General features: G+C 37.4%; 1 protein-coding gene across 13 annotated transcripts in view; it reads left to right on the plus strand.

Moving 5' to 3' along the window:
• Positions 1-27,079, plus strand: part of ZC3H13 (zinc finger CCCH-type containing 13) — an 86,003-nt gene that overhangs the window by 47,891 nt on the left and 11,033 nt on the right. For 5 of the 13 annotated variants that reach the window (XM_067016263.1, XM_067016267.1, XM_067016275.1 and 2 more), the window contains 7 exons: positions 6,431-6,741; positions 9,331-9,828; positions 15,204-15,395; positions 19,414-19,497; positions 19,850-20,363; positions 25,187-25,290; positions 25,637-26,818. In XM_067016263.1, the coding sequence (XP_066872364.1) occupies positions 6,431-6,741; positions 9,331-9,828; positions 15,204-15,395; positions 19,414-19,497; positions 19,850-20,363; positions 25,187-25,290; positions 25,637-26,818 (2,885 nt within the window). The remainder of the gene's footprint in view (positions 1-6,430; positions 6,742-9,330; positions 9,829-15,203; positions 15,396-19,413; positions 19,498-19,849; positions 20,364-25,186; positions 25,291-25,636; positions 26,819-27,079) is intronic. The other 8 variants (XM_059041847.2, XM_067016269.1, XM_059041848.2 and 5 more) reach the window with 4 other exon arrangements.

Below are 27,079 nucleotides of genomic sequence, written 5' to 3' on the forward strand. Positions count from 1 at the left end.
TGCTTTCAGATTCTGGGGTATGTAATTAAAGGTTAGTATCTAAATTCCTTTTGGAGAAAATTGCCATTTAGTATTAATTTAGATGTTATAATGGGTTTATTGGGAGTGTTTTGGTTATCAGGATGTGCTGTGCTTAAGTGAAACTATGCTAATACATTTATTATCTATTAGGTTACTGAATACCTAGTGTGTGGTGGACACTGCTTTAAACATTGGTGATGCAGCAGTGAACAAAAATCTTGTCAGAAACTTTGTTACTACAGGTGGAAGTAATACAGTAATCATGTGTGTATAAAATAATATCTTTCCAAATATGGATTGTTTTTCTTCCTTCCAAGTAAAGTAAGACTTACTAGGCCTATTGGATATAGGGGATTGCTTACATTTCTTAAAGGGCAGTTCCCAAATGCATATGCATACATGTGACTACAAATGATGTAACAAAGCCACATGATCCTATGACTTTTAAGTCCTTTTCCCTGTCTTCTGTGTCTCAGTTCTTCAACTTTCTACACCAGGAGCTACTAACCTGGATTTTAGAGTTCTGATTTGTGAGTTAAAATTTGCCCGTGTATGTTTTCGTGAAGGGGGAGAGTGTCCATATCCTCCCAGAAAAATTCATGATTTCCCTATGCTCCAAAAATTCTTAAAGAGTTATTAATTATTCTTTAGGCCTTTGCCACTAATCTGGCATCGAGGATTTCAGCGCTCTCATCCCACACCTTTACTGGCCATGTCAACCTAGTTAAGAATATACTCTCTTCCCAGAATATTTGTTAATTTGAATAACACTAAATTCTGTTATGTAGTTGCTTTTGAAGCGAATAGTTTCCAGGCCATAGTTCTTAAAGGAATTCTGTATAAGTGTCTTACAATTTGACTGGTAGACTTTACTCAGCAATGATTTATTTATGCAACATTGATCAAAACCTGCATACCACTTGTTTATCCAAAAAAAATGCCTTATGGATTTATTTTATTACTCTGCTTTTAGAGAATGTAGCAATTTCCCATAATATTTTTTAAAATAAACTTTCTATGACTGGTTTGGTACAGAAAACAGCAAAATCTTGATTACTTGGAACTCAGCTAAACCATTTATATTCTGTAATTTGTCTTAGAAGAGATGAGCTCACAGGAAAATTAAGTTTGAGTTAGGTATTTAGTCAGAAAATCACTTGTGAAGGGAATATTTTGTATCAGTATTCCTAACCTACTGTATCTAGATAATGCTCTCAGCAGTGTTTCAGTGGACCTCTATTATCATCTTTATCAATGAAAATCTGTATTCTATATTCTTTGCTGAATTAGGAACGACCAGTATATTAGTGTAGTTTAAGAACAAGGGCCTAAGGAAACACAAAAACTTTTTGGATAGTAGTTAACCAGAGAAGTTAGCTAAGTGCATTTAGTTTATTCTGCTGGTTAAATATGGTTTTATGTTAGGTAATATGTTTTAATCAAAATACTAATCAAAATGCAGAATTTTGTGGTTTAATAAGATAGTAATAAGAGCATAGTAAGTTGTTTTTTTTAAATCACTTTATTATAATTACCTGAATAGGAGTAGGATAGGAGTATAGGAGTATAGGAGTATAAATGCCTGCATGAGTCTTCCTCAGATTTTAAAGACAGATGTGATCATTCAAAACTTACTGACTTTGACATCAGCTTAGTAGAATAAGCAAATTACCACCAAATTGACAGTCTTATTTTCTTTCAGTGATTGCACACATCTGAATAATTAAAATCAGAATGTTTCAGATGTTTGACAAAGACTGTTACCTATTGGATTAATTCTTTAATTTATTCATTATCTACCATTCATGTTCAAATACCATGGGCTGGACTGGTGAATCTTATTCTGTGGCCATTAAGGACAGGACAGGACAGGGAGGAATCCATGTGTGCACTAAGCATTTCTGTAGTCTGAATTGATAGTTTCTTGAGTAAATGTGTACCAGTGTTACTCAGTTATATGTAGAGGATGGAAGAATTACATGTTAATGTTACATTAACATTATTATTATGGAGCATTTCACAACATAAAAATACAATAGTAAAATGACCCTCATATCCATAGTTTCATCTGTACCCGTATCCACCTTCCCCATCCAGTGTTATTTTGAAGCAAACCTCAGACTTCTTATTTCATTTCATCTGTATATATTTTAGTATATATCTCTAAAAGAGAAAGACACTTAAAAATATACAATCACTATCTATGTCTATATCTATATCTATACACAATCTATATATATATATATAACTGAATCGCTTTGCTGTACACCAGAAACTCACACAATGTTGTAAATCAACCATACTTAAAAAAAAAAATACAATCACTATACCAGTATCCCATCTAAAAGGAAAAAAAGGAGAATAATGTAATTTTAAAACTCAGACTTTAAAAACATTGATGAATTTGTAATATCTTTTATAATATTTTCCCAATTAGTGGACATTAGCACAAATAATATCATGAAGGATATGCAAATCTTTTAATATTAATGTGGAACTTTGTATTCAGATTGGGAATTGCTTGTCTGAGGCATTGTCTTTTTTCTGCATTATTTGAGCCCTGTCTGTAGACCTAAAAAGTATTTTTACATGAATACTAATTTAGGATAGGGATATAAAATTAAGACACTTAAAGATATATGTAATATAGCTGAACATAATTATATAATATACTGAATTCATGGTAGACATGTTAAAAATGAAATTGTTTTATAAATATCAAAATAACTTCATCGGGGGGCAGAAAAGCCATTTACACTTAGTCCAGTTGATCAAGGCTTGGACTTCCTTTTATAGGTGTGATATTGGGAAAATCTGTTGAACTCAGAAAAGCTCCTGTTTTGCAGCCAAAATCTAGAGTGGTATTTATGTTCCTAAAAATTGTGCTCTTAACTCTTTGTCTGTCATGCTTGATGGAATTAGAGACTTGAGAGGAAAATTGTTCTTTGGGGAGGTTTTCAGTAGCAGGAGGTGGTTGGGAAGTTTAGCCCTGTTTAATAATTGGTCCAATCAGAAATGCATAACACAGCATACAAAGGCCAAAAATTTAATCTGGTAAAAATGTGGGGCTGTGTGGTATGTAGTGAGATTAATGAAAAAACAGATACCCAGACACACTATCAAAATCCATCTCTGTCTGGCTGTGGTTTGGTGTTATCTGGTGGTAATTTTCCACTGACAGTTAAATGACCTGTGACTGGATCGAACTTCCAGGACAGTGGCAGCGATTTCAAGAATCTCCCGTATTTGACATCCATTTTCTTGGCCTGAGCTGAGAAGATTTGGGGTCTGAGACGTCGGACTAGGGACTTGAGAACCATTCTTTACCTCCCTCTTTCCCAAGACTGGATTGCTTGCTGTTTCTTGGCAGGGGCTGGGCCTCTCCATCTCCTCATCACCCCATCCTGTCCCAGGAGAAAGAACAAGTTTAACTTGTTCCACCAGGTAGAAGATAGGAGCCAGCTGTCTCAATATTTGTTATGCTGGGATATATTGTTTCTGGGCTTTATTGCATTTGGAATACCAACTCTCTTAGAGCGTAAAAACAATCTCCCCATGTGCCAGGGATACTGGATATTTGTCTCTGCTGACTCTTGACCACAACTATAGGTACAGTTTTTAGCTTACTCAAGTCATGGGATTGAACAAGTTCATGTAAGGCTCTTGAACCAGATTCTGAAAAATTATTATAATTAAATGACATATAATTCTGGACTTGAATATCATTGAAGGATGTGCTAATAATGCTTATCTTAACATTCTTCTCCATTCTTAGACTGAGGTTTTTGAAATTAATTCATTTCTACATAAATGCAAAAATGAAATTGAACCAAAATTATTAGTACTTGGCTTAGATTTACTTGTATTATGTACTTCTTACTAGTTTGCTCGAATCAAAGCTGTTTTTCAAGTACCATTTATTTATGGAGGAGACATCTTTCAAAAGATTCCCATGGGACTTCCCTGGTGGCGCAGTGGTTGAGAGTCCTCCTGCCGATGCAGGGAACACGGGTTCGTGCCCCGGTCCGGGAAGATCCCACACACCACGGAGTGGCCAGGCCTGTGAGCCATGGCCGCTGAGCCTGCGCGTCCAGAGCCTGTGCTCCGCAATGGGAGAGGCCACAACAGTGAGAGGCCCACGTACCACAAAAATAAAAAATAAAAAAATTTAAAAAAAGATTCCCACAACAAAAGTATTCTCCTAGTTTCTGTAGATCATTCGGTTAGAAATGATTCCCCTTCTGAGGAGTATTTATCACCTGCTGCAAAGGGAGAGCAAGCTAATAGGTCTAAAACAAATCATCACACAGAAGCATTTTCATTCTCTGTCTTACATGTCTTACCAAAAATGTCTTACCAAAATTTTTTCTTCCATGTTATAGACACCAAATTGGAATAGACATGTGATTAGACTGTAATGTGTTTTTAAAAGATAGTATTATGAACTATTTTATTTAAGTTTTGTGAACAAATCACCAAAGGGTATTGCAGACATTCCTGAAACAATTCTGAGTATACCCCAGAAATAAACTCAAAACTAACCAAAATGTCAGTTCAGTGGAGAGCCACATTCTTTATTTTTTCAGTTTAGGTATTTCCAAACTGACTAGAACCTAATGAAATTGAAATTGGAAAGCACCAAACGATATTCAAATTAGAATTTCTCAGTCTTGCAGTGATTTTTCTGTTAAGTATTTGAATAGCCATTGGTCATAAATGGTTTTCCAAATTTGGGCAAGACCCATTGAGCATTTGTACTCATATCTGTTAGTAAATAAACTTCAGTTTAGACTCAATTAAGCTATGGTGGTTTATGTCTTATTTTTTTATGTGAGAAAGGAATAACAATTTTTATTAAAATCATGCAAGTACAGCAGAATCATAAATAACTATAATGTTTAGGATAATGTGGTGTTCTAGTTAGCTGACTTTTATTTTTTAAGTCAACTATTATCCAAAAGGTGATTTTGTTTATTTGCTTAATTTCTTGTTTTGCAAAATTCTTTCCTATGTATCTGACCACTTTCCTGACTCAGTAACATGTATTTTATAGATTTAAACCTTTTATTGATAAAAGTTCTACTAAGGCATCATTTATAAACAGCATAGTTTAGAGCAGCGGTTCTCAACCAGGATTGATTTTACCTCCCTGGGGACATTTGGAGATACCTGGAGTAGGTTTTTATCGGCATGAATGGGGATGGGAGGGAGATGGTACTGGCTTCTAGTGGATAGGGGCCAGGGATGCTGCTCGACATCCTACAATGTACAGGACAGCCCGTCACCACAAAGAATTACTGAATACAAAATGTCAATAGTGTCAAGATTGAGGAATCCTGGTTTAGGATTAATAATGATTTTGCCAACATTGTGGAAGTTAAAAAAATATTTATCATAGGCAGTGAAGGTAATTCTAAAATATTTTGACAGGAACTCATGATTTTTTTGAACAAACATCTGTCCTCAAAATGATTACTTCGAGAAATATGATACTTACATGAGCATGTGATGTCTGAAGTGTTGTTTTTTAAACATTAGTCCTGTTTCTCTTTAGTTATTGCCCAAATGTGTGTATTCTAGCTCTCCGTCACACACACCTTTTGCATATTCATTGTAGACACAGTCCAAGACATAACAGATTATAGGAGTGATTCAGATGTGCTTCATGAGTTTATAAGTTATTTCTCTGGCAGCAGTCAAAGGAGATGATCTGAAGGGAGCAGAGGAAGCCTCAGTTAAACCAAAGCTTATGAACGAAATTTCAGTTTGTGCTGCCAAGAGTGAAGGCAGGTTATTTAAGATAAAGACAGTATAGACAGTATGTCCTTTCCGTAACTCTAGCTTTCTTTCCCTATCCTAAATGTCAGCCCAGGCAGTGCAAACTTTTGTTTGGCGTAGCTGGTGATAGCTTTTCCCTTCTCCCACAGCCCTGAATTATAGGCGTTCTCACACCCACTTTCTCTCTAGATCTTACTAGTATGTTTTCTCTTTAGCTCTTTGTGGGTTCCCTCCTCCAATACCTGTTTACACTGTCAGAGATTATCTCTGGTAAGAGTGAGTTCCAGACTTTACGTGAGAGTAAGAACCATCAGTGCTCAGGGAGGATGTTACCTGGAAAAGGGAGTGTGCCTTGGAGCCAAAGCTCAGGAGAAGGGCACTGCATGTCTCATCTAGAACTGTTGTCTCAAGCTGACGTCAAAATCAGTCAGATCTTTAAAACTCAACTTGTTAATGATTTTACATCATTGTGAATTAAAATTTATCTTGGAATTATTACTCACACTTTTAGCTTTAACTTTTACATTCAGGTTTGTTTGTTTGTTTCTTTGTTTTTAAAGAAGATTTTCCTTTGGCTAGAAATGAAAGCTCTTGAACACATTTTTTTTTATTGTTGTTGCTTTCTTTGTAGGTCCACTTCCCCAGCAGGACAGCATCATTCTCCTATATCTTCTAGACATCACTCATCTTCCTCACAGTCAGGATCATCTATTCAAAGACATTCTCCTTCTCCTCGCCGAAAAAGAACTCCTTCACCATCTTATCAGAGGACAGTAACTCCACCTTTACGCCGCTCTGCTTCTCCCTATCCTTCACACTCTCTGTCTTCTCCTCAGAGAAAGCAAAGTCCCCCAAGACATCGGTCTCCAATGAGAGAAAAAGGGAGGCATGATCATGAACGAACTTCACAGTCTCATGATCGGCGTCATGAAAGGAGGGAAGGTAAATACTCTCTTGTGGTTTTTTTTTTAGAGTTCTTTAAGTGGATATTTTCTCTATTAAAAAAAAATGGACTTTCAGATTTATTGTTAAAATAAGGCACAGAAGAGAACTGTGTTATATTACATCTCTGTTAACACATGGATGATAGCTCTTGAGGGCAATAGGAGGTGGTTAAAGACACGGAAATGTAAGCTACTAAATAGATGTAAGTGGGCATTTAGTCCTTTCTTTAGTTATGATGTTTTACTTGAGGACTTTCATATTCTAGAAATTTGGGATGGTATGATTCTTAGAGCGTCAGTCTAACTGCTTAGCTAATTCTTTAAAAACAACAGAGGTGAAGGAAGGAAAAGCAGCAAACCAGGGAGCAGAGTTTGAACATATCAGAAATATTTTGACAAAGAGGTGAGGGCTGGGGGAATGTTCAGAAAGTCAGTGTGAACCAAGTGTTCAGTATTCTAAGTCTAACTCAACAAAGAAGTCAAGCAAAGCAGTTTTCCTTTCTAGATCCCTGAGAATTACGTTAACTTTGAATTTTCTATTCCCTGTTCACGCTGAGATGTTATTATCATCAAAACTTGGCAATACAATCTAATAGCTCTCATCTCTTTCTCTATTTCTTATCTAAGCTTCTTGTCCTTGTTTATTTAACTTAACAAGTCTTTTTCCTAACATCTCCTGAGTTTTTTAACCTAATGAGTACTCAGGAAATACAATACTTGCTGACCTGCGACAGCATTTCTGTTTAATATGCATTTTTAAAGCATCGTACAGCATGCGTCTGCACCCCACACAAGACTGACAAAAAGTCACAATTTGAGTATCATATAGCAGTCGCCTATGAAACATGTCGAAGTTAGTTTTTCTCTTCCAATCCACAGTGCAAGTTATTTTATTCAAGAAGTGGTGGATGCATAGGTAGGGACTGGAGAGAGCACCTATTTTAAAGAATTATTCCTCATGTACATGTTTTTGGAACCAGATCAGCATAGCACTATTTATGGAACATTGGTAAGATGGGAAAATTCTCTTATACCTATCTATGAACAACTAGAGTTGACTGGGAATATAGTATATATTTCGTGACTACTTACTGAATGAAAACTATTATTTCAAAACATAATTTATTAAACACACTAATGAAGGGGAAATTTAGTATGCAGTTGAGTCTCATAGGAATGCTTTTTTGTAGTAGAGGGGTTTATGTTATAGGAGGAATCCTTTTAATAATAAACCATACATTTTTAGGTTCTTTGTAAGGAGGATGTTTCTTTAACCTTCCATACAAGAGATGTAGTAGGTGTTTATTCTTCTCTATTTAGAGGTCATTTTTTGAAATAAGAATAATTTTAATGAAAGGATGGGGAGGTAGATAAAGAACAAAATATAGTAACTAGCTGTATTCGTAAAGACAGCTGGGGGTATCATAAAAAGAGAATCTAATACTAAGTGAACAAATTTCTAGGCACAGTTGGTATTGGAGGAGGACTGGAAGGGATGGATGTGCACAAAAAGAGATGGGGATGTTATCAGATTCTTGCCTAGTGCTTCTATCCTTATATGGCATTTATGGATGTAGGCATATGGGCAAAGTTATTTTGCAGGGGAGATAAGTTATTGATGAGAATCTAGGGGGTCTTGTGGATACTGGGTGGAGAAAGTCTGTGGACCGAGCCATAGGTAAATTTGTAATGTCCTCGACCAAGAGCTGCTACAGTTGCTAAAATAGCCTCAGATCTTGGGGCTGTTCCAGAGTGTAAGAGCAATTTATGAAGGAATCTGATAAAAAGTACAGGGTTTGTTCTTTGAGGGTCTCTTGTTATTTCTTTCAGTTCATATCAGATTTATGCTGTAATCAATTTATACTTTTCTAGACATCTCTAAAGAATAGTTTCTAATCTTTGCAAATTCCTATGATGTACAGGGCTGACTAAACCATTTAAGCTCTGGGCCTCTGTTCCTTCATTTATACAATGACAAGTTTGGATTAAATAGCTATTGAGGTTCATTCCAGCTTTCTTAAAACTGAAATTATTTTTTTTAATTTTTCTATGAAATGTTAGAAAATGCCTTAAGTAGAAAAATCTTTAGAGACAGGAGTGTGATTTCATTAAATAGCTCAAAATAAATAAATAAATAAGAGAGAGAGAGAATAACAGTATGTGTTTACCAGTCAGCATACTAATTGTAGGCTAGTCTTAAGTGCTTAAGTACATTGGAGGTAGTCATGTGTGCTCTAGTCTGGCCTAATACTTGGTAGAGATGATTAAAGTCACTTGTGCCTCTGGATCTAAAAGTGATTTCTAAAAAGTAGGCCATCATTGATAGATCAACTTACTTGTTTCAGTTGTTTAAGATTTGTAAGTATGGGTACGTTGATGTGAGAAGATCGTGTTCAAAGTTTATCCAGTATAATCCAGGTGTTAATAAAATTACCTTTGGAATTTTAGCTTACAGATAGTTTTATGTTTCTCATTTGCCCATGTTTTCTCCTATTATTTTTTGTAAAGAGTATGAATTACCATTGTATTAAAAATTTTAAAGCTCTGTATTAAATACATCGTCTGGTTTCCTAAAATTTTGTGAAAGGAATTACAGTGTATTTCCAAAATTGCGTTACAGAGACTAGAGGAAAAAGGGATAGAGAAAAGGACACAAGAGAAGAACGAGAGTATGAACAGGATCAGAGCTCTTCTAGAGACCACAGAGATGACAGAGAACCGCGAGATGGTCGGGATCGGAGAGATGCCAGAGATACTAGAGACCGAAGGGAACTAAGAGACTCCAGAGACATTCGGGACTCCAGGGAGATGCGAGATTATAGCAGGGATAACAAAGAGAGCCGTGATCCCAGAGATTCTCGGTCAACTCGTGATGCCCATGACTACAGGGACCGTGAAAGTCGAGATGCTCATCGAAAGGAGGATGCATATCAGGAAGAATCCCGAAGTTATGGCAGAAACCATTTGAGAGAAGAAAGTTCTCGCACTGAAATAAGAAGTGAGTCCAGAAGTGAGTCTCGAAGTGAAATTAGGAATGATCGGATGGGCAGAAGTAGGGGAAGAGGTCCAGAGTTACCTGAAAAGGGTAAGGTTTTTGACTTGTCAGTGAACTGTACGTTGTACGTTCATAGAGAAATTATTAACCTCCTAAGATTTGTTTTCTAAAGATATTATTTCTGACGTTCCTTATCACTTTGTCAAAGTAATTGTCAATGAATTGAATTTGTGATTTTCCCTTTAAGTTCCGAATAGGAATTGTTAGCTACAGTAGCAGAAGATAGATGGGGCCTGACTTAGACCTCCTGGTTGAATTATGTCCAGTCATGCCTACCATCTTGTTTAATGTGGAACACTAAGAAAATTGCTATCAGGCAAAAAAGTAGCATCAAAAAGAAATAATTTCTAATTATTTAGAAACACTGCTGCAGAATTCTGACCACTCTTACTCTTTCCATAGGCCTGTTGGTTTATCCTGGTCCGTATTACAGTTTCATGTTAAGATGAAGGCCCCTCACTGTCTCCTTCATAGTTGTCTTGGCTTTTCTTGGCCCTTTGCTTTTTCATATACATTTAAGAAAATGAGTTGTCTTTTTTTTTAAATTTTATGAAAAACTGTTGGATTTTTATTTCACATACATTAAATTTATTGATTTGTAGCTTTTTCTTTTAAGGTCTTGTACATGTTTTGTTCCTGTGTACCCTCTATTTTTGTTGCCATTGTAAATGGTACATAAAAAAAAATTCTCTCTTTTTAATAATGCATTCACATGGTTCAGAATTTCAAAGCTGCAGAAGGATGTATAGTGAAAGCCTCCCTTCTGTCCCTGACCTGGTTCCTTCTTTCACCAATTTTGTATGTATCCATCTGAAGAATATTCTACACAAGCAGATGTATATGTCTATTATTTTCTCCTCTGGTTTTACAGATATAATTTTTTAAAATTTTTTTATTTAAAGAAAACACACAACTATATACTCTATACCCTGCTGTTTTCACTTAAAAAATATCTTGGGGACTTCCCTGGTGGCGCAGTGGTTAAGAATCCGCCTGCCAATGCAGAGGACACAGGTTTGAGCCCTGGTCCAGGAAGATCCCACATACCATGGAGCAACTAAGCCCATGCGCCACAACTACTGAAGCCTGTGTGCCACAACTACTGAAGCCCGCACACCTAGAGCCCGTGCTCTGCAACAAGAGAAGCCACCACAATGAGAAACCCATGCACTGCAACGAAGAAGAGTAGCCCCCTCTCGCCGCAACTAGAGAAAGCCTGTGCGCAGCAACAGAGACCCAACACAGCCAAAAATAAATAAATAAATTTATTTTTTAAAAAAAATCTTGGAGATGGTTCCGTATCAGTCAACTTGGTAAATAGCCACCTTCTTTTGAAAGGGTGCATAGTGTATGTTGTAGGATATACCATAACGTTAATAAATCCTGTATATTTAGGTGTTCTAATCTTTTTTTGTTTGTTTTTGAATACTGCTTAAGTGAATAACTGTGTACAGGTGCACCAAATAATATATTTTAAAACATTTTTTCTGATGCTCATTGCTGGTGTACGGAAATGGTAATTAATATTTTTATACTAATCTTACATTGTGACGTTGCAGTATTTTCTTAGTAGATCTAATTAGATTCTCTTAAACATTTATGTATGGGAACCGACAGATTTGGCTCTTCCTTTCTGAGTATTATTTATTTACTGTCAAGTAACCTGCTGAGCAGCTGTTTCAATGAACTGTTTAATACAAGTGATATAATGGGCTTCTTTGTTTCAGATTTTAAAGGATTATTGCTGGCATTTCACCATTAAGCATGGTGTTTGTAAATTTTTAGCAGATGCTTTTTATTGTGTTAAGGCTGTCGCCTAATTTTCCAAACTTAGCTGACAGCTTCTATCATGACTGTTTTTCTGTATCTTGAGATCATATAGTCAGTCTCTTTTACCTTGTTACTTATGTTAATGTATTTTTTTAAATTTAGAACTATTCTTGCATTTCTAAGATAAATACACATTTCATTTTTTTAAAAGTTCTAAAATAGGTGTGTTAAAATTTAATTTTGAATTAAGCATCTTTGTTTTTAATTGAGATTGGCATATAATCAGTGGTATGGTGGTAAATATTTAACAACTTACCCTTCAGGAAAAAAACCCTGGCTTGTAGCTAATGCCAATTTCCATGGTATAAATTACTCCTGCCATAGCAGATTTTGAGCTACTAATGTCACTCAGTGTGAACATGGGAAGAGGTGCAGACAGTTGGCTCTTTGGAGCCAGTGTTAACCGGTTCCACCATACCACTGCAAAGCTTTTGTTTTTTATATTGTCTTTGGTTTGGAGATCAGAGTTATAGTAGCCATATAAAATGTGTTGGAAAGTGTTGCTTCTTTTTTTCTCTTCTTTGGAACAATTTATATATAAATGATTAGTTATCTTTTTATATATATAAATTTATTTATTTTTATTTTTGGCTGCATTGCGTTTTCGTTGCTGCGTGAGGGCTTTTCTCTAGTTGCAGCGAGCAGGGGCTACTCTTGCAGTGCACAGACTTCTCGTTGCGGTGGCTTCTCTTGTTGCGGAGCACGGGCTTTAGGCACGCGGGCTTCAGTAGTGTGGCTCGCGGGCTTTAGAGCGCAGGCTCAGTAGTTATGGCGCACGGGTTTAGTTGCTCCGCGGCATGTGGGATCTTCCCAGACTAGGGCTCGAATCCGTGTCCTATGCCTTGGCAGGAGGATTCTCAACCACTGTGCCACCAGGGAAGCCCTAGTTATCTGTTTCTTGACAGTTTGATAATATTTATCTGTGCTAAATACTTTCTGAATTTTAGTATGATTTCTACTTTGACTCATGAGTTGTATAGAAATAGGATTTTAAATTTCCAGTCATGCTTTTAAAAATAAATCCCCTACCCCAATTTTAATTGTCATCGGAGAAGATTGAGGTCAGTTTTTTGGCATTTGTTTTTGTTGAGACTTATTTTGTGGCTCATCAGTCAGTGTTCATGTATTCTGCATATGCTTTTAATGGTTACACAGTATGAAAGGTGTACCTCAAAGATCAAGTTTGTTAACCATGCTTTCAAATCTACATTTAATTTTATTTCTAGTCTGCTTTTTTCTATCATTACAGAGATGTGAGTTAAATCTTCCACTGTCATTTTGAATTTGTTGACTTTGTGTAATTTTATCAATTTTTGCTTTGAATATTTTGAGGCTTTGCCAGAAGGTACATATAAGGCAAATTATTCCTTTTATCATTACATAATGATCTTCTTTATCCCAAATGGTGTTTTATTTGTCTAAAAATATTATCCCACTCACAGATTTCTTTTGGTTAGTATTTGTATGATATAGCTTATTCTATCCTTTCAACCTTTCTATCTAAATAGCATATAGTTAGACATGTTAGATATATGTTCAATCTTCTCACTGTGTCTTCCTTCATTCTTAACTTTCAGATTTTCCATCTCTGTGTCTTTCTTTCGTTTTCTGAGTTGTATCCTCAGATGTAACTTTTTTACTAATTTTCTCTTAGCAGCATCTGTTCTGACATTTAACCTTTTCATTCCTCAGTGTTATATGTAGACCATTTGTAGTCTTTTTAAAAAATGTTTTAAATTTCTTCTTTCTGGTCTTTAATTATTAAAATATTCTTTACAGATATTTTGATTATTAAAATACCCCCATTAAAATATTTAGAATTATGCTATAATTCTTTCAGTGCTCAAAGCCTGTTATATATAAGGTCTGTGTGTAGCTCTATGCAGTTTTTTAAACCACTTTATTGAGGTGTGTTGACATACAGAAAGCTGTATACGGTTAATATGTACAACTTGCTGAGCTGGGAGACACATAGACACCCTTGAAACCACCGCCACAGTCTGTGCCATTAACATGTAAACGTTTCTTCTCACGCTCTTTATTACTTGTGTGTGTGTGTGTGTGTGTGTGTGTGTGATGAGAATGCTATTAACATACAGTCTACCCTCTTACCAAATTTTTGAGTTTCCAGTACAGTATTATTAACAGTAGACACTGTGCTGTACAATAGCTCTCTAGGACTTACTCATCTTGTACAACTGAAACTTTGTACCCTTTGACTAATATTCCCCCTCCCTGGAGCCCCTTGGCAACACCATTCTACTCTTTGCTTCTATGAGTTTGACTGTGTTAGATTCCACATATAAGTGATAATGATGTAGCATTTGTCCTTCTGTGTCTGACTTATCTCACTCAGCATAATATCCTCCAGGTTCCTCAGTGTGGTTGCAACTGGCAGGATTTCCTTCTTTATAAAGGCTGAATCCATTATACGTATATATACCACTTTTTTTTTACCACATTTTTTTCCCATTCATCTGTCATTGGGCATTTAGGTTGCTTCCATGTCTTGGCTATTGTAAATAATGCTGCAGTGAACATGGGAGTAAAGATATCTCTTTCAGATCCTGATTTCAGTTCCTCTGGCTCTATACCCAGAAGTGGAATTAGTTCTGGAATTAGAAGTGGAAGTAGTTCTGTAATTTTTTGAGGAACCTCCATACTATTTTCCACAGTGCTTGTGTAGCCTTGTATTACCATCGCCACAATCAAGATACTCAGCTGTATCATCACAAGACTCCCTGTGTTACCTCTGTATAGCCACACTCCTATCCCCTCCCCTATCCTTGACCCCTGGCAACCACTAATATGTCCGTCATTTTATAATTGTTATCTCACAAATGTTACATAAATGGAATCCTGCTGTCTGTATGCTGTTGAGATTGGCTTTTTCACTCAGCACGATTTCCTTGAGGTTCATCCAAGTTTTTGTGTGTATCAACAGTTTGCTCCTTGTTGTAATATTCCGTGGTCTGGAGGTACCACAGTTTGTTTAGCCTTTACCCATTGAACGACTTTTGGGTACTTTCCAGTTTGGGTCTATAACTACTGTGAACATTCTAAAATGTTACTACTGTGAACATTCATTTCCCAATTTTTTAATGAAAAATTTCAGATACCACCTACTGTCAACAAAGTACCTTGGTTCTGTATTGGAATGTTTTCACTGTAAACTGTAGTCAATGCAATATATCCATATCCTTGATTATTTTTATGCTATTTCTGTGATTTAGGTATGAATTAATAGTTTTTATTTTTTGTTTCATTGTTTTTTGGCTTAATTGAAATGAGTCTCTTTGCTTTATGATTCCATTATAGGTCCTTTTTTATAGATAGGGAAAACTGGGACTTAGCTTACCCAAGTCAGTCATTAGACACCTTGGGTGTTCTGATCCAACATTTAGTATCATTTTTGACAATGAATACCACACTTTGAAATACAAAAAAACCCACCAAAACCAAAAAAAACCCACATACCTTTATATGTTTGGGGGAGGAAAGATTGTGACTTGTGACTGACAACTTGTTGAATAAAGTGTACTTGTTAAATATTTGTGTGAATATCCTTTGTTTAGGAAGTCGAGGCACAAGAGGTTCTCAGATTGATAGTCACAGTAGTACTAGCAACTATCATGACAGCTGGGAAACTCGAAGTAGCTATCCTGAAAGAGACAGATATCCTGAAAGAGACAACAGAGATCAAGCAAGAGATTCTTCCTTTGAGAGAAGACATGGAGAGAGAGACCGTCGTGACAACAGAGAGAGAGGTTTGTTAAATGAAATATTATTAAATAGTGACCAACATCGATTGGGAGAATTGGGTTTTCTTTCAACCATTATCAGTTTACTTTTTAACATAAAATATCTTTTAAGACTTTTGCCTGTTGACACATTTTAAATTATTATACTTATGCATATAATCTTCCTTTTTTACTTAGTTTAGGAGAGATTATGTAAATAGCTAGCTACCAGTACCTACTTGGTAACAGAACAGGTACTGAATTAGTAGGTACTTGCATACTGCAAGAGTTAAGGTGGTTTGGTTACCTTAACCAAACAGCTCACACGTTTTAAAGAATACAGATGCTTGGGTGACATTTCAGGTATTTCTGATTCAGGAGGTAAAGTTTCTCATCTGAGTATCCTGGCCACTCACTCACAAGCTGTGATACACAGTCTTGTAAGGACTGCCAGGGAGAAACAAGAAAAAACTGATGAAGATAGGGCTGGGGGTTGTTTGGAGAAATGTTTTGTTCGTGTTCCTTCCTGAGAATATGTACTACTTGGTTTAGCTAATTTTAAATTCTTGTATATTTTCAGCTAAAAGTGTTCTGTTACTCTACTAGGTGATCTCTTAAATCAGTTTGTTGTGGGTTTTTTTTATATAAATTTATTTATTTATTTATTTTTGGCTGCGCTGGGTCTTCATTGCTACGCATGGGCCTTCTCTAGTTGTGGCGAGTGGGGACTACTCTTCGTTGCAGTGCAGGGGCTTCTCTTGTTGCGGAGCACGGGCTCTAGGCGCATGGGCTTCAGTAGTTGTGGCACGTAGGCTCAGTAGTTGTGGCTCACGGGCTCCAGAGCGCAGGCTCAGTAGTTGTGGCACACGGGCTTAGTTGTTCTGTGGCATGTGGGATCTTCCAAGACCAGGGATTGAACCCGTGTCCCCTGCGTTGGCAGGCAGATTCTTAACCACTGAGCCACCAGGGAAGTCCCTTAAATCAGTTTTGAAGCAAGATACTAGAAGGCATTTAAGAAGAGTTATAAGTACTTTCTTTAACAAGCTTTTATTCTGTACAGATTAGGGCCTTTAAACGTTTATTACCTTATGAAGGTCTTACTAACCTTGCCTGGTTACTAAAGTAAGGTTTGCTGTAATGCTGAGATTAATATAGTGCAAGACTTGATGGAGTAGGGAATTGAGTATTGATACTTCACAGTGGGCTGAATTAAATCAAATATTCTTTATAATATTAAGTCAGAGAATGTATATTTTAAATCCTTTTACCTTTCAATATCTGTGAGTTTATGTATGATAAGAGAATCTATGTTTCATATTTTAGGAGATTTGGGCTAAGAGAAGGGTAGTGAATTTTCGAGTGTTAGAGAAGTAAGTTCTGAAGCTAAAAGTCAAACTCAGGTCGTCTGACTATAAGTCTTATTCCATTTTTATTTTATTTTACTGTAACTACTTCAATAAATATCAGTTGTATGATTGAAAGAGAAATATATTTTTGATAATGATATATTCTACAAATGTTTATTGAGTACCCATGCACTTTGCAAGGCTTTTGGAGTACAACACTTGTGCTTGTAGAACTTTATAAAGGGGACGATATCCCCCCGAAAAAAGAAAAGTGATTGTTGGGTGCTGTCAAGGAAACATACAAAGGATCCAGATAGAAATAAAGGATGAGAAGGACCTACTTTATTCAGATAGTGTGCTTATGAAAAACTTGCAGTGACATTTATGCAGAGGCATAAATGCAAGGGAAGAAGCTAGCATTGCAAGTATTGGAGGGTAAGAACATTCCATGCAGAGGAAAGAATGTGTGCCGATTCCCTGAGATAAGAAATAGCTTAGTATGTCCTAGAGTTTCAAATAAGATCATTGTGACTAGAGTGTGGTGAGCAAAGGGAGATAGATCAAGGTTGAAGGTAAAGATGTGTTCAGGACCTTGTTCTGTGCTCAGGAATTTAAATCTTCCCATTAGTTCTTCACAGTCTAATTAGGGTACAAATAGACAATTAAATATGATAAATACTGCTACTATATAAAGTTCTGTGAGAAGACAGATGCAGACAGAATACTGAGGCAATCTATATATAAAAGCTTCCTAAAGAAGAGACATCTGAATTAGGGCCTGAAAGATAAATAGGAGTTGGCTAGAAGGAACCATGGAAGAAACACTGCAGGGAGAGGGTGCAGCATGTGCAGACACACAGGACTGAAAGAAATGTATGCTTTGGAGTAGTGAAGAATTATGAGGTTGGAGTAGAGGTGTGCTATAATTTGTAGGGAAGGAAAGAAGCTAGGAAGAAGGTTGGGTGAGAGACTATAGACCACATTGTAAATGGCCTAATAAGTCAGGCTAAAAATTTTGGATTTATTTGCCTTTTTCATTGCCTAGGACATAAGTGCTTTTAAGCAGTTTCTTTGTTTGTTTGTTTGTTTAGCAGCTGGAAAAAAATATGGAGTTTTCCTCAAAAAAGAGAAAAAGAAAAAAGGTATTAAGGAGTCTGGCAAAAGACTGAAGACAAGGATACCAACCAGTTAGACCATTGATAACACGAGTATCTAAGAAGAGCTGATCAAAGTCTAAGTTAACAATATTAATTGTAGGGATTGAGAGAGGAAATAGAATAAAGAAATATTTTGAGAGTGAAATTGATGGTACTTGAATATGACGGTACTTGGAAAACTCAGAGGTTTCCAGCTTTCATGAATGGGTATACCATTCATTAAAATAAATACATGAAGAGAAGCACGCTTTTGAAAAACACATTTTGGGGGAAAGATAGGGAGGATAATTGAGATGTGTTAAAGTGGTGTTCCTTTCCATTTTCTCTGAAGTAAGTAACCTTGTCATTGTGGTTGGGAAAATAGAGTTTTTATTTGTCAGAAAAAGGTTGCCTGAGTAAAGGAGTCTGTTCCCTAACATTGCTATAATCAGGAATTTCAAATATGAATTGCTCTAAGTTGCAGTATTGAATTTGTTTCAGGTTGTTTTGTAATCATTGTGACATTAGTATGATCCCCAAACCAAGAATTCAGACAGTCTAAGACACGAGTGTACAGCCTTCCAGGAACCTAGAGTGCAGTACAATAGAACCATTTTAAATTTAAACTTGTTTCAGCAAAAGTAAAAAAGGATTTAAGATAATTGATTTCTAGTCCTGATGTCCCAAGTATCTACCATCTCTGTGACTTTGACAAATCAACTTCTGACCATAAATTCTAAGAAGAAAAGGGGTAAAGGGGCTGGGCAAAGTTTAGCTTTGTTTTGTTTTAGCTTTAAAATTCTGTGAATTTTCCTATCTTGACCTAATAAATATGGATAATTCTTATCTTTTTCATCTGCGATAAGAAAGGAAATTCAAACTATTAGACTGAACCCTTCACTAAAAATATCCTAAAATTATTCTGCTTAATAAGTTGATGTCAGAGATTTCACTTACAGACCTGTTGGCCGTATTGTAGTATGCCTTTTATGACTAACTAGTAAACAATACTGTGTAGTGTGAAAATAGAGGCATTGCAGTAGCCTAGATCATAGCACAGTGACCTACTTTCAAAAATGGCTGTCTCTGTGGAAAAGTCCATGCCATTTTCTTAGACATCTTTTGATCCCAGACTAATTTCTTGCTCAGCTGGGCATACTGGGCAGCATGCATTCAGTTTGTGTTTATATGATTCATGTATTTAAAAAATATATATATATAATATATATGTGATGGGGTTATCATTTAACATTTTAAGAAAACAGCTCTTCATCTGAGTAATCAGTCATATGATTAAATAAAATTTTTAGTCGATTAGTAGTTATTAATTATAAATATATATCACTCATATGAAACACTTTTTACATTTGATTATTTCAAGATTGCTAAGCATCAGTTCCCTTAATATTCTAGTTGATGATAAATTGATGTTGCAGCAACAATTTTTGACAGATGTTTTGTTCTACTATATTTTCCTCACATAATAGCTGCACTTTGATGTGTATATATTTCGGCCTGAAATTAGAGGTGTGACTTACGAGGGAAATTTTTTTTTTCCTTCAGCTCCTATCTTCTACACCTCCTGCTGCCCCTATCCTTTGCCACCAGTGTTCTCAGGTCCTGCTGGGGGGACAGAGAAGATCAGAGGTGAAGGGTAGAGATGGCAGAAAGTGGGGTTGGAGCAGTGGGTTGGAGGTAGGGTAGGGAGCATGCAGAGAAAGATCAAAGGTGGATCAGTGGGAGGTGGGAGGGGGGTTGACGGGGAGCAGAAAACATGGTAGTTAGAGGGCAAATAAAAATTACCTTTAAGAAAAAGAAATATTTTTAAACATCTAGTGGTGATTATTTGGATGATTAAATTAAAAGTAAATACAGTACCTGATTTATATTTGTTGCCAGTGTGACCCTATACACAGATAAAATGTAGGATCTGCCATACTGTCTTACCAATAGGTTATCTGTGAAATTAATCACTGACAAAACTTGGTTTTCATTGTAGATCAAAGACCAAGCTCACCAATTCGACATCAGGGAAGGAATGACGAGATTGAGCGTGATGAAAGAAGAGAGGAACGAAGAGTAGACAGAGCGGATGATAGAAGAGACGAAAGGGCTAGGGAAAGAGATCGGGAAAGAGAGCGGGAGCGGGAGAGAGAGAGGGAACGGGAGCGGGATCGGGAGAGAGAGAAAGAAAGAGAACTAGAAAGAGAGCGTGCCAGGGAACGGGAGAGGGAGAGAGAGAGAGAGAAAGAGAGAGACCGGGAGAGAGAGAGAGACCGCGACCATGAGCGAGAGAGGGAGCGAGACCGAGAGCGAGACAGGGAAAAAGAGCGGGAGCGGGAGAGGGAAGAGCGGGAGCGGGAGCGGGAGCGGGCGAGAGAGAGGGAGAGAGAACGAGAACGCCAGAGGGAGTGGGAAGACAAAGACAAAGGGCGCGAGGACCGCCGAGAAAAGCGCGAAGACGCCCGAGAGGACAGGAATCCAAGAGACGCACACGAGGAGAGAAAAGCCAAGTAAGTGATCGTGAGCCAGTTTTTTACACGTCAGTGAGGGATTCAGAAAGTTCCACTGAATGCTTCTCGGGGGGGGGGCCTAATATCCTCTTTCATTCTTTCTTCTCTCTACATTTTCCTGTATTTTAGTTTCATTGTATGTATTTGGTGTTCAACATCTTTTGAATTGTCTAGGAAAAAATAAGTTTTCTCATTCTACTATTGCGGTATCCAAGGGATATAGTTAATAATTCTTGTTTACTGTTTGATTACATCCATTTTTTAAAACATTAATTATTTATTTTTGGCTGGCTTGGGTCTTTGTTGCTATGCGCGGGCTTTCTCTAGTTGCGGTGCACGGGGCTTTTCATTGCAGCGGCTTCTCTTGTTGCGGCTCGTGAGCTCTAGAGCGCAGGCTCAGTAGTTGTGGCGCACAGGCTTAGTCGCTCCACAGCATGTGGCATCTTCCTGGACCAAGGCTCGAACCCATGTCCCCTGCATTGGCGCGGATTCTTAACCACTGTGCCACCAGGAAAGCCCAATTACAGCCATTTTTGATGGTACATTGGTTTATTTGACTGCTACAGACTTGTTTTTAACAGAAATCCAACCTAAAAGTGGTAGAATCAGTGCGTTTATGTCCCCTCATATCCACTTTATAACTAGTTAATGGAGTTGGCTTGTCACCAAGACATAATGCTTGTGCTATTACTGATAATCCTTTATGAGTTTTGCGTATGTATAAGTCTAGAGTCACAACCCCCAGGCTGCAGAAGCATTCACAGTGTCTTAGAACTGAGGAAGTTCTGGAACCACAGCATGGCTAGAAGAAAATGAGAGAGAGAGAGGTATCCTCTCTTGGGTTGTGGAGTTATAGCCGATTATTGGAATAAAAAGATGTGTTCTTATTATCTTATATATTTGAGGGCATCTTCTCTCTTCTTTCTTTTCTCTCTCTCTCTCTCTCTTTCTTTTTAATACCAATAAGAATTTATTTGCTCTGGTATCTGGGAAGTCCAGGGTTAGTTTTTGTTTGTTTTGATGTGACTGTATCCAGATTCTCAAACAAAGCATAGAGTGGTGTACTCCACTGTTCTGTTTCTGTATCACTTTTAGACTCAGAAGGCTTTTACCCAAATGATGGCTAGGATGACCCCAGGGTTATACCTGTCAGCTCAGTAGCCCTCTCTGTGCGGGGGCTCTCATCAGTAGAGGAGTTAGATAAGAGAGCTAAGCCAATCACTATAGCCATGAGAAATCTGGACTCTGATTGGTCAATTTTGAGGTTTTATAGACATAAAACCAAACATATCAAAATTAAGGGCTTTTAAAAAAAATACCAACTAGAATAGAGGGTATATTTAAGTTAAGACAAACTGGAAATAATTCATATATCTTCAATTTCTTTGCCTCTACCTCTACTTCATTTGCCTCATGGTGAATACACTCTCTGCTTTAGGCTTTTTTCATCATTGCTAGTATGGATTTTGGTTACAAACAAACAACATAGCACAGAAATGGAGGCTTCTTCCATTAGGTCTTGCCTTCCCTTCAGTCTGCAGCCAAGATTTTCTGTAGTTCACTCTCTCGCTTCCCTCTCCCCACATTAAAAAAAAAAAAAAAAAAAAAACCTCACATCAACATAAAATTGATAATACCTTTAACACATGCAGGCACACAGTACATATTATTTCTCTTCTCTCCTCTGACCTCTTTAACTCTCTATCTTCTAAGATTAAAATTCTGAAATCTTTGTTATTTATTATTATTTAATCCTATGCTTTGATTATATTTTACATGCTTCTGATCTCAGCTTACAGTAGCCAAAATTTTCTCTAATTTTTCATGGCTAGACATTCCAAGCATTGACAAGGGCCCCAGAAATTTAGGAGTCAACAGCTCTATAAAATAACTAGTTATGGGCTTCCCTGGTGGTGCAGTGGTTGAGAATCCGCCTGCCGATGCAGGGGACACGGGTTCGTGCCCCGGTCCGGGAAGGTCCCACATGCTGCGGAGCGGCTGGGCCCGTGAGCCATGGCCGCTGAGCCTGTGTGTGCGTCCGGAGCCTGCGCTCCGCAATGGGAGAAGCCACAACAGTGAGAGGCCTGCATACCACCAAAAAAAAAAAAAAAAAAAAAAAAAAAATAACTAGTTATATGAGGTTAACATCTTGATGTTTTCATCAATTATATTGTCATCTCAGTAGTTGAATTTATCCAGCACTTTCGTTTTTAACCATGGTTATGAGGAAGGTTTGTTGAATTGCCATAGTATTTATTTTACTCTAATTTTGTTTCTGTAGATACTTCCTTGAAATTAAATTTCTTTTTTTTTTGCTTGTTTTATATTTTCTTATTTTATCAATTATCTCTTGCTGTGTATCAAACCACATGAGAAGTTAGAAGTTTAAAACAACCACCATTTATTTGGTCATGATTCTGTGGGTTAGCAATTTTGTTTCGGCTCAGCAGGGTGGCTCTTCTCCTGGTCTCACTTGGGATCACTCATGTTTCTCCAGTCAGTCTGGCAGTTCAGCTGGGTCTGAATGACCCAAAATGGCCTCACTCACGTGTCTGGCAATTGGTGCTGGCTGTTGCTTAGGGCATCTTATTTTCTCTTCCATATGACCTCTCATCCTCCAGTAGTCTAAACTCTGCTTTTGCATATGATAGTAGAAACATACCTAGAAGGCAAAAGCAGAAGCTGCAAGGCCTCTTGAGTCCTAAATGTCCAAACTTAAACTGTCATTTTCACCACATCTTCCTGTCATAGTAAGTCACTGGGCCAGCCCAGATTCAAAGATTGGGGACAGAGACTGCCTAATGATGGCAGGAGGTTTTGATAAGGAACTGCACAAGCTTGGGCCTGTGAGTTGCCATACTACATACGGAGTCTCCTTTTCCACCTGGTTGCTCATCTATATGAATGAGCTGTCAAGGAGGTAATGTGCTCATGTGCTGCAGTGTTTCTCAACCTTTGGCCTTAGTATTTACAAACACTGTTAGCTTAAAAAAAAAAAAAAAAAAAGTGAGGGCTTCCCTGGTGGCGCAGTGGTTGAGAATCCGCCTGCCGATGCAGGGGACACGGGTTCGTGTCCCGGTCCGGGAAGATCCCACATGCCGTGGAGCGGCTGGGCCCGTACTGAGCCTGCGCGTCCAGAACCTGCGCTCCGCAACGGGAGAGGCCACAACAGTGAGAGGCCCATATACCGGAAAAACAAAACAAAACAAAACAAAAGTGGTCAAAAGTTAACAAAAATATAGGAAAACACTAGAATAACTTAAGTATCCAGAGATATAAATCACTAGTCATTTAAAGTTTAACTGAAGAACAAGAAATAAAGTGAACATATGAATTATTTTATTAATTTGTCACCAAGCAGATGATTTAGTTCTAAGAGATGAGAAGAAACCGATTTTTACAGTGTACCCACAACATGATTGGCACTGGGTTTATGACATAACTAACTTATTCCTCATTGCAGTTTTATGAGGTGGACCCCCCATTTTTTTGGCTATTTTCAGATGAGAAAGCTAAGAATGACTTCAAGGAATTTACCTAAGGTTGCATAATAAGTAACATGACCAAAAGTTGAACTCAAGTCTTTTTTGACTCCAAAGCCAATACTAGATTTTCTCATTTGGCTTCCCAACATAAGGTATTTCTGTACCATAAAAAGATAGAACTAATGAATAAGTTTCAGTAGTGGGTACATTGATTCCTCTGCTATATGTTACCACTTTGTAGTAGTTAAGTCTGGTGAATTTCAGTGAGTGATTCTACATCTACATGAAAAAAAGAAGAGGTGGTGCCATGTATTTTAAGTCCACAATTGTAAGTCTTAACAAATGAAGAATTTTATTAAAGATGCTGAATACCCTTTGTATGATAGAAATAGCTCTTGAGAGTATTGGGGTTTTTTTGGGGGGGGGGTAATTGTGTTCTCTTTATTTTTTGCCAGTGTTACCTTTAGTTATTTATTTTTAATTTTTATTAGAGTATAGTTGATTTATAAGATTGTATTAGTTTCAGGTGTACAGCAAAGTGAGTCAGTTATACATATATATATATCCACTCTTTTTTTTTAAGAATCTTTTCCCATATAGGTCATTACAGAGTACTGAGTAGAGTTCCCTGTGCTATACAGCAGACTCTTATTAGTTGTCTATTTTATATATAGTAGTGTGTATATCTCAATCCCAATCTCCCAGCTTATCCCTCCCCACCCTTATCCCCTGATAACGTTTGTTTTCTACAAACTCTACTTCCGTTTTGTGAATAAGTTCATTTGAGTGTTATCTTTACTTAGATCTCTAATTGTGATGGGACATTTAAAGTTCTGGATGAAGCAGGAATACACACTCTACTTTTTGAGACCTAAAATTCATAATTTATTGATTACTGGATATTCATTCATTTATATAATAGAAGATTACCATAGAAATTCCATCACTACCATTTTGTCATTCAATTTTGTTTCTGTTTCTTTCTTGCCATACTCCGTCACTCTTTTTTTTTTTTAACATCTTTATTGGAGTATAATTGCTTTACATTGGTGTGTTAGTTTCTGCTTTATACAAAGTGAATCAGCTATATATATACATATATCCCCATATCCCCTCCCTCTTGAGCCTCCCTCCCACCCTCCCTATCCCACCCCTCTAGGTGGTCACAAAGCACCGAGCTGATCTCCCTGTGCTATGCAGCTGCTTCCCACTAGCTTCTGATAGTATTATAATCCTACAATTATACATTCTAGTTATAGCAAAAAATAATAGTAAAAACGTAGTAAAGAAATCATTTTCATCCCCTGGAATTTTATAAATTACATTTGTCCAATTTAGGAAGCGCTATAGAAATGAAGGGAGTCCTAGCCCTCGTCAGTCACCTAAGCGCCGCCGAGAACATTCTCCTGACAGTGACACCTACAACAGTGGAGATGATAAAAGTAAGCAGGATCTGTTTTCCACGTTTCTGTAGTCATATTCATTTGTAACCACGAGACCATTCTTTCACATCAATAGGAAATGATGAATTAAGATTTTAAATGTTTTCTTGCTCTACTGCCTCTGAATATCTCCCATTGTGACTAAAGTATGTGTTAGAAATAGTCATTCTACCATAATGGCACTGTCATTTCCTACTAGTTGTAGTAAAGCCATATTTTTATTTTTACTGAAGTTGTTACTTTTAAACTTTTAAAGTGAAAAGGGAGAGATTGGTTTATTATTTATAGGTAGCATGCAATATTGTTAACATGGTGAAAGTGTGATTACTTTTATATTTTTGTCTAGATGAAAAACACAGACTCTTGAGCCAGGTTGTTCGACCTCAAGAATCTCGTTCTCTTAGTCCATCCCACCTTACAGAAGACAGGCAGGGCAGGTGGAAAGAGGAAGATCGTAAACCAGAAAGAAAAGAAAGTTCAAGGCGCTATGAAGAGCAGGAGTTCAAAGAGAAAGTTTCTTCTGTAGATAAGCAGAGAGAACAGACAGAAATCATGGAGAGCTCAAGAACTCGTTCACAGGACATGATAGGACACCACCCATCTGAAGATCGAGACACATCTGATCGAGCTCATGATGAAAACAAGAAAAAAGCCAAAATTCAAAAGAAACCTATTAAGAAAAAGAAAGAAGATGATGTTGGAATGGACAGGGGTAACACAGAGACAATGTCTGAAGATGGTCAAGTATTTTCACCAAAAAAAGGACAGAAGAAGAAAAGCGTTGAAAAAAAGCGTAAAAGGTCCAAAGGTGATTCTGACATTTCTGATGAAGAAGCAGTCCAGCAGAGTAAGAAGAAGAGAGGCCCACGGACTCCCCCTATCACAACCAAGGAGGAATTGGTTGAAATGCCCATTGATAAGGATGGCACTATGGACGATCCTCAGAAGAAAGAAGATACAGCGTTCAGTGACTGGTCTGATGAGGACGTGCCCGACCGTGCAGAGGTGACAGAACCAGAGCACGCTGCCACAGCTGCTACTCCTGGAAGGACTCCTTCCCCGTCTTCTCTTCCTCCTCCTCCTCCTCCTCTTGCCACCACGACGACTCCTGCTGCCGCCACCTTCAACACATTGACCGCCACCATTTCCACCTCTTCCACCCCAGCCAACACCACCAACACTTTTACCAATGAAGACTCACATAGAAAATGCCACAGAACACGAGTGGAAAAGGTAGAGGCACCTCATGTTACTATAGAAGATGCACCACATCGCAAGCCAGTGGATCAAAAGAGGAGTAGCAGCCTTGGCAGCAATCGGAGTAATCGCAGTCATACATCTGGCCGTCTCCGCTCCCCATCCAATGATTCCGCACATCGAAGTGGGGATGACCAAAGTGGTCGAAAGAGAGTACTGCATAGTGGCTCAAGAGACAGAGAAAAAACAAAAAGTCTAGAAATCACAGGAGAGAGAAAATCTAGGATTGATCAGCTAAAGCGTGGAGAACCCAGTCGAAGTACTTCTTCAGGTAATAAAAATGAATTATAATCGAACCACTGTTTCCTATGTTAGTATATTTGGTACAGTTTTATGCTTTGTTCAAATCATAATTTTAAAGTAAATGCTAAATTGGTTACTTTATATGCTGCCTTAAATTTCAAGGAACCTAAAAGCTTAACCATCCCACCAAAATGTTACCTGTTATCACATTACTAGCAGCATTATAGTAGAGGTACATTCAACGAAGTCAGTTTAGTATCAGGATTTTAGTAGTATATCTTGGTGGAAG

Source organism: Kogia breviceps, chromosome 16 (assembly GCF_026419965.1).
Source record: "Kogia breviceps isolate mKogBre1 chromosome 16, mKogBre1 haplotype 1, whole genome shotgun sequence".
Classification (NCBI taxonomy): Eukaryota; Metazoa; Chordata; class Mammalia; order Artiodactyla; family Physeteridae; genus Kogia; species Kogia breviceps.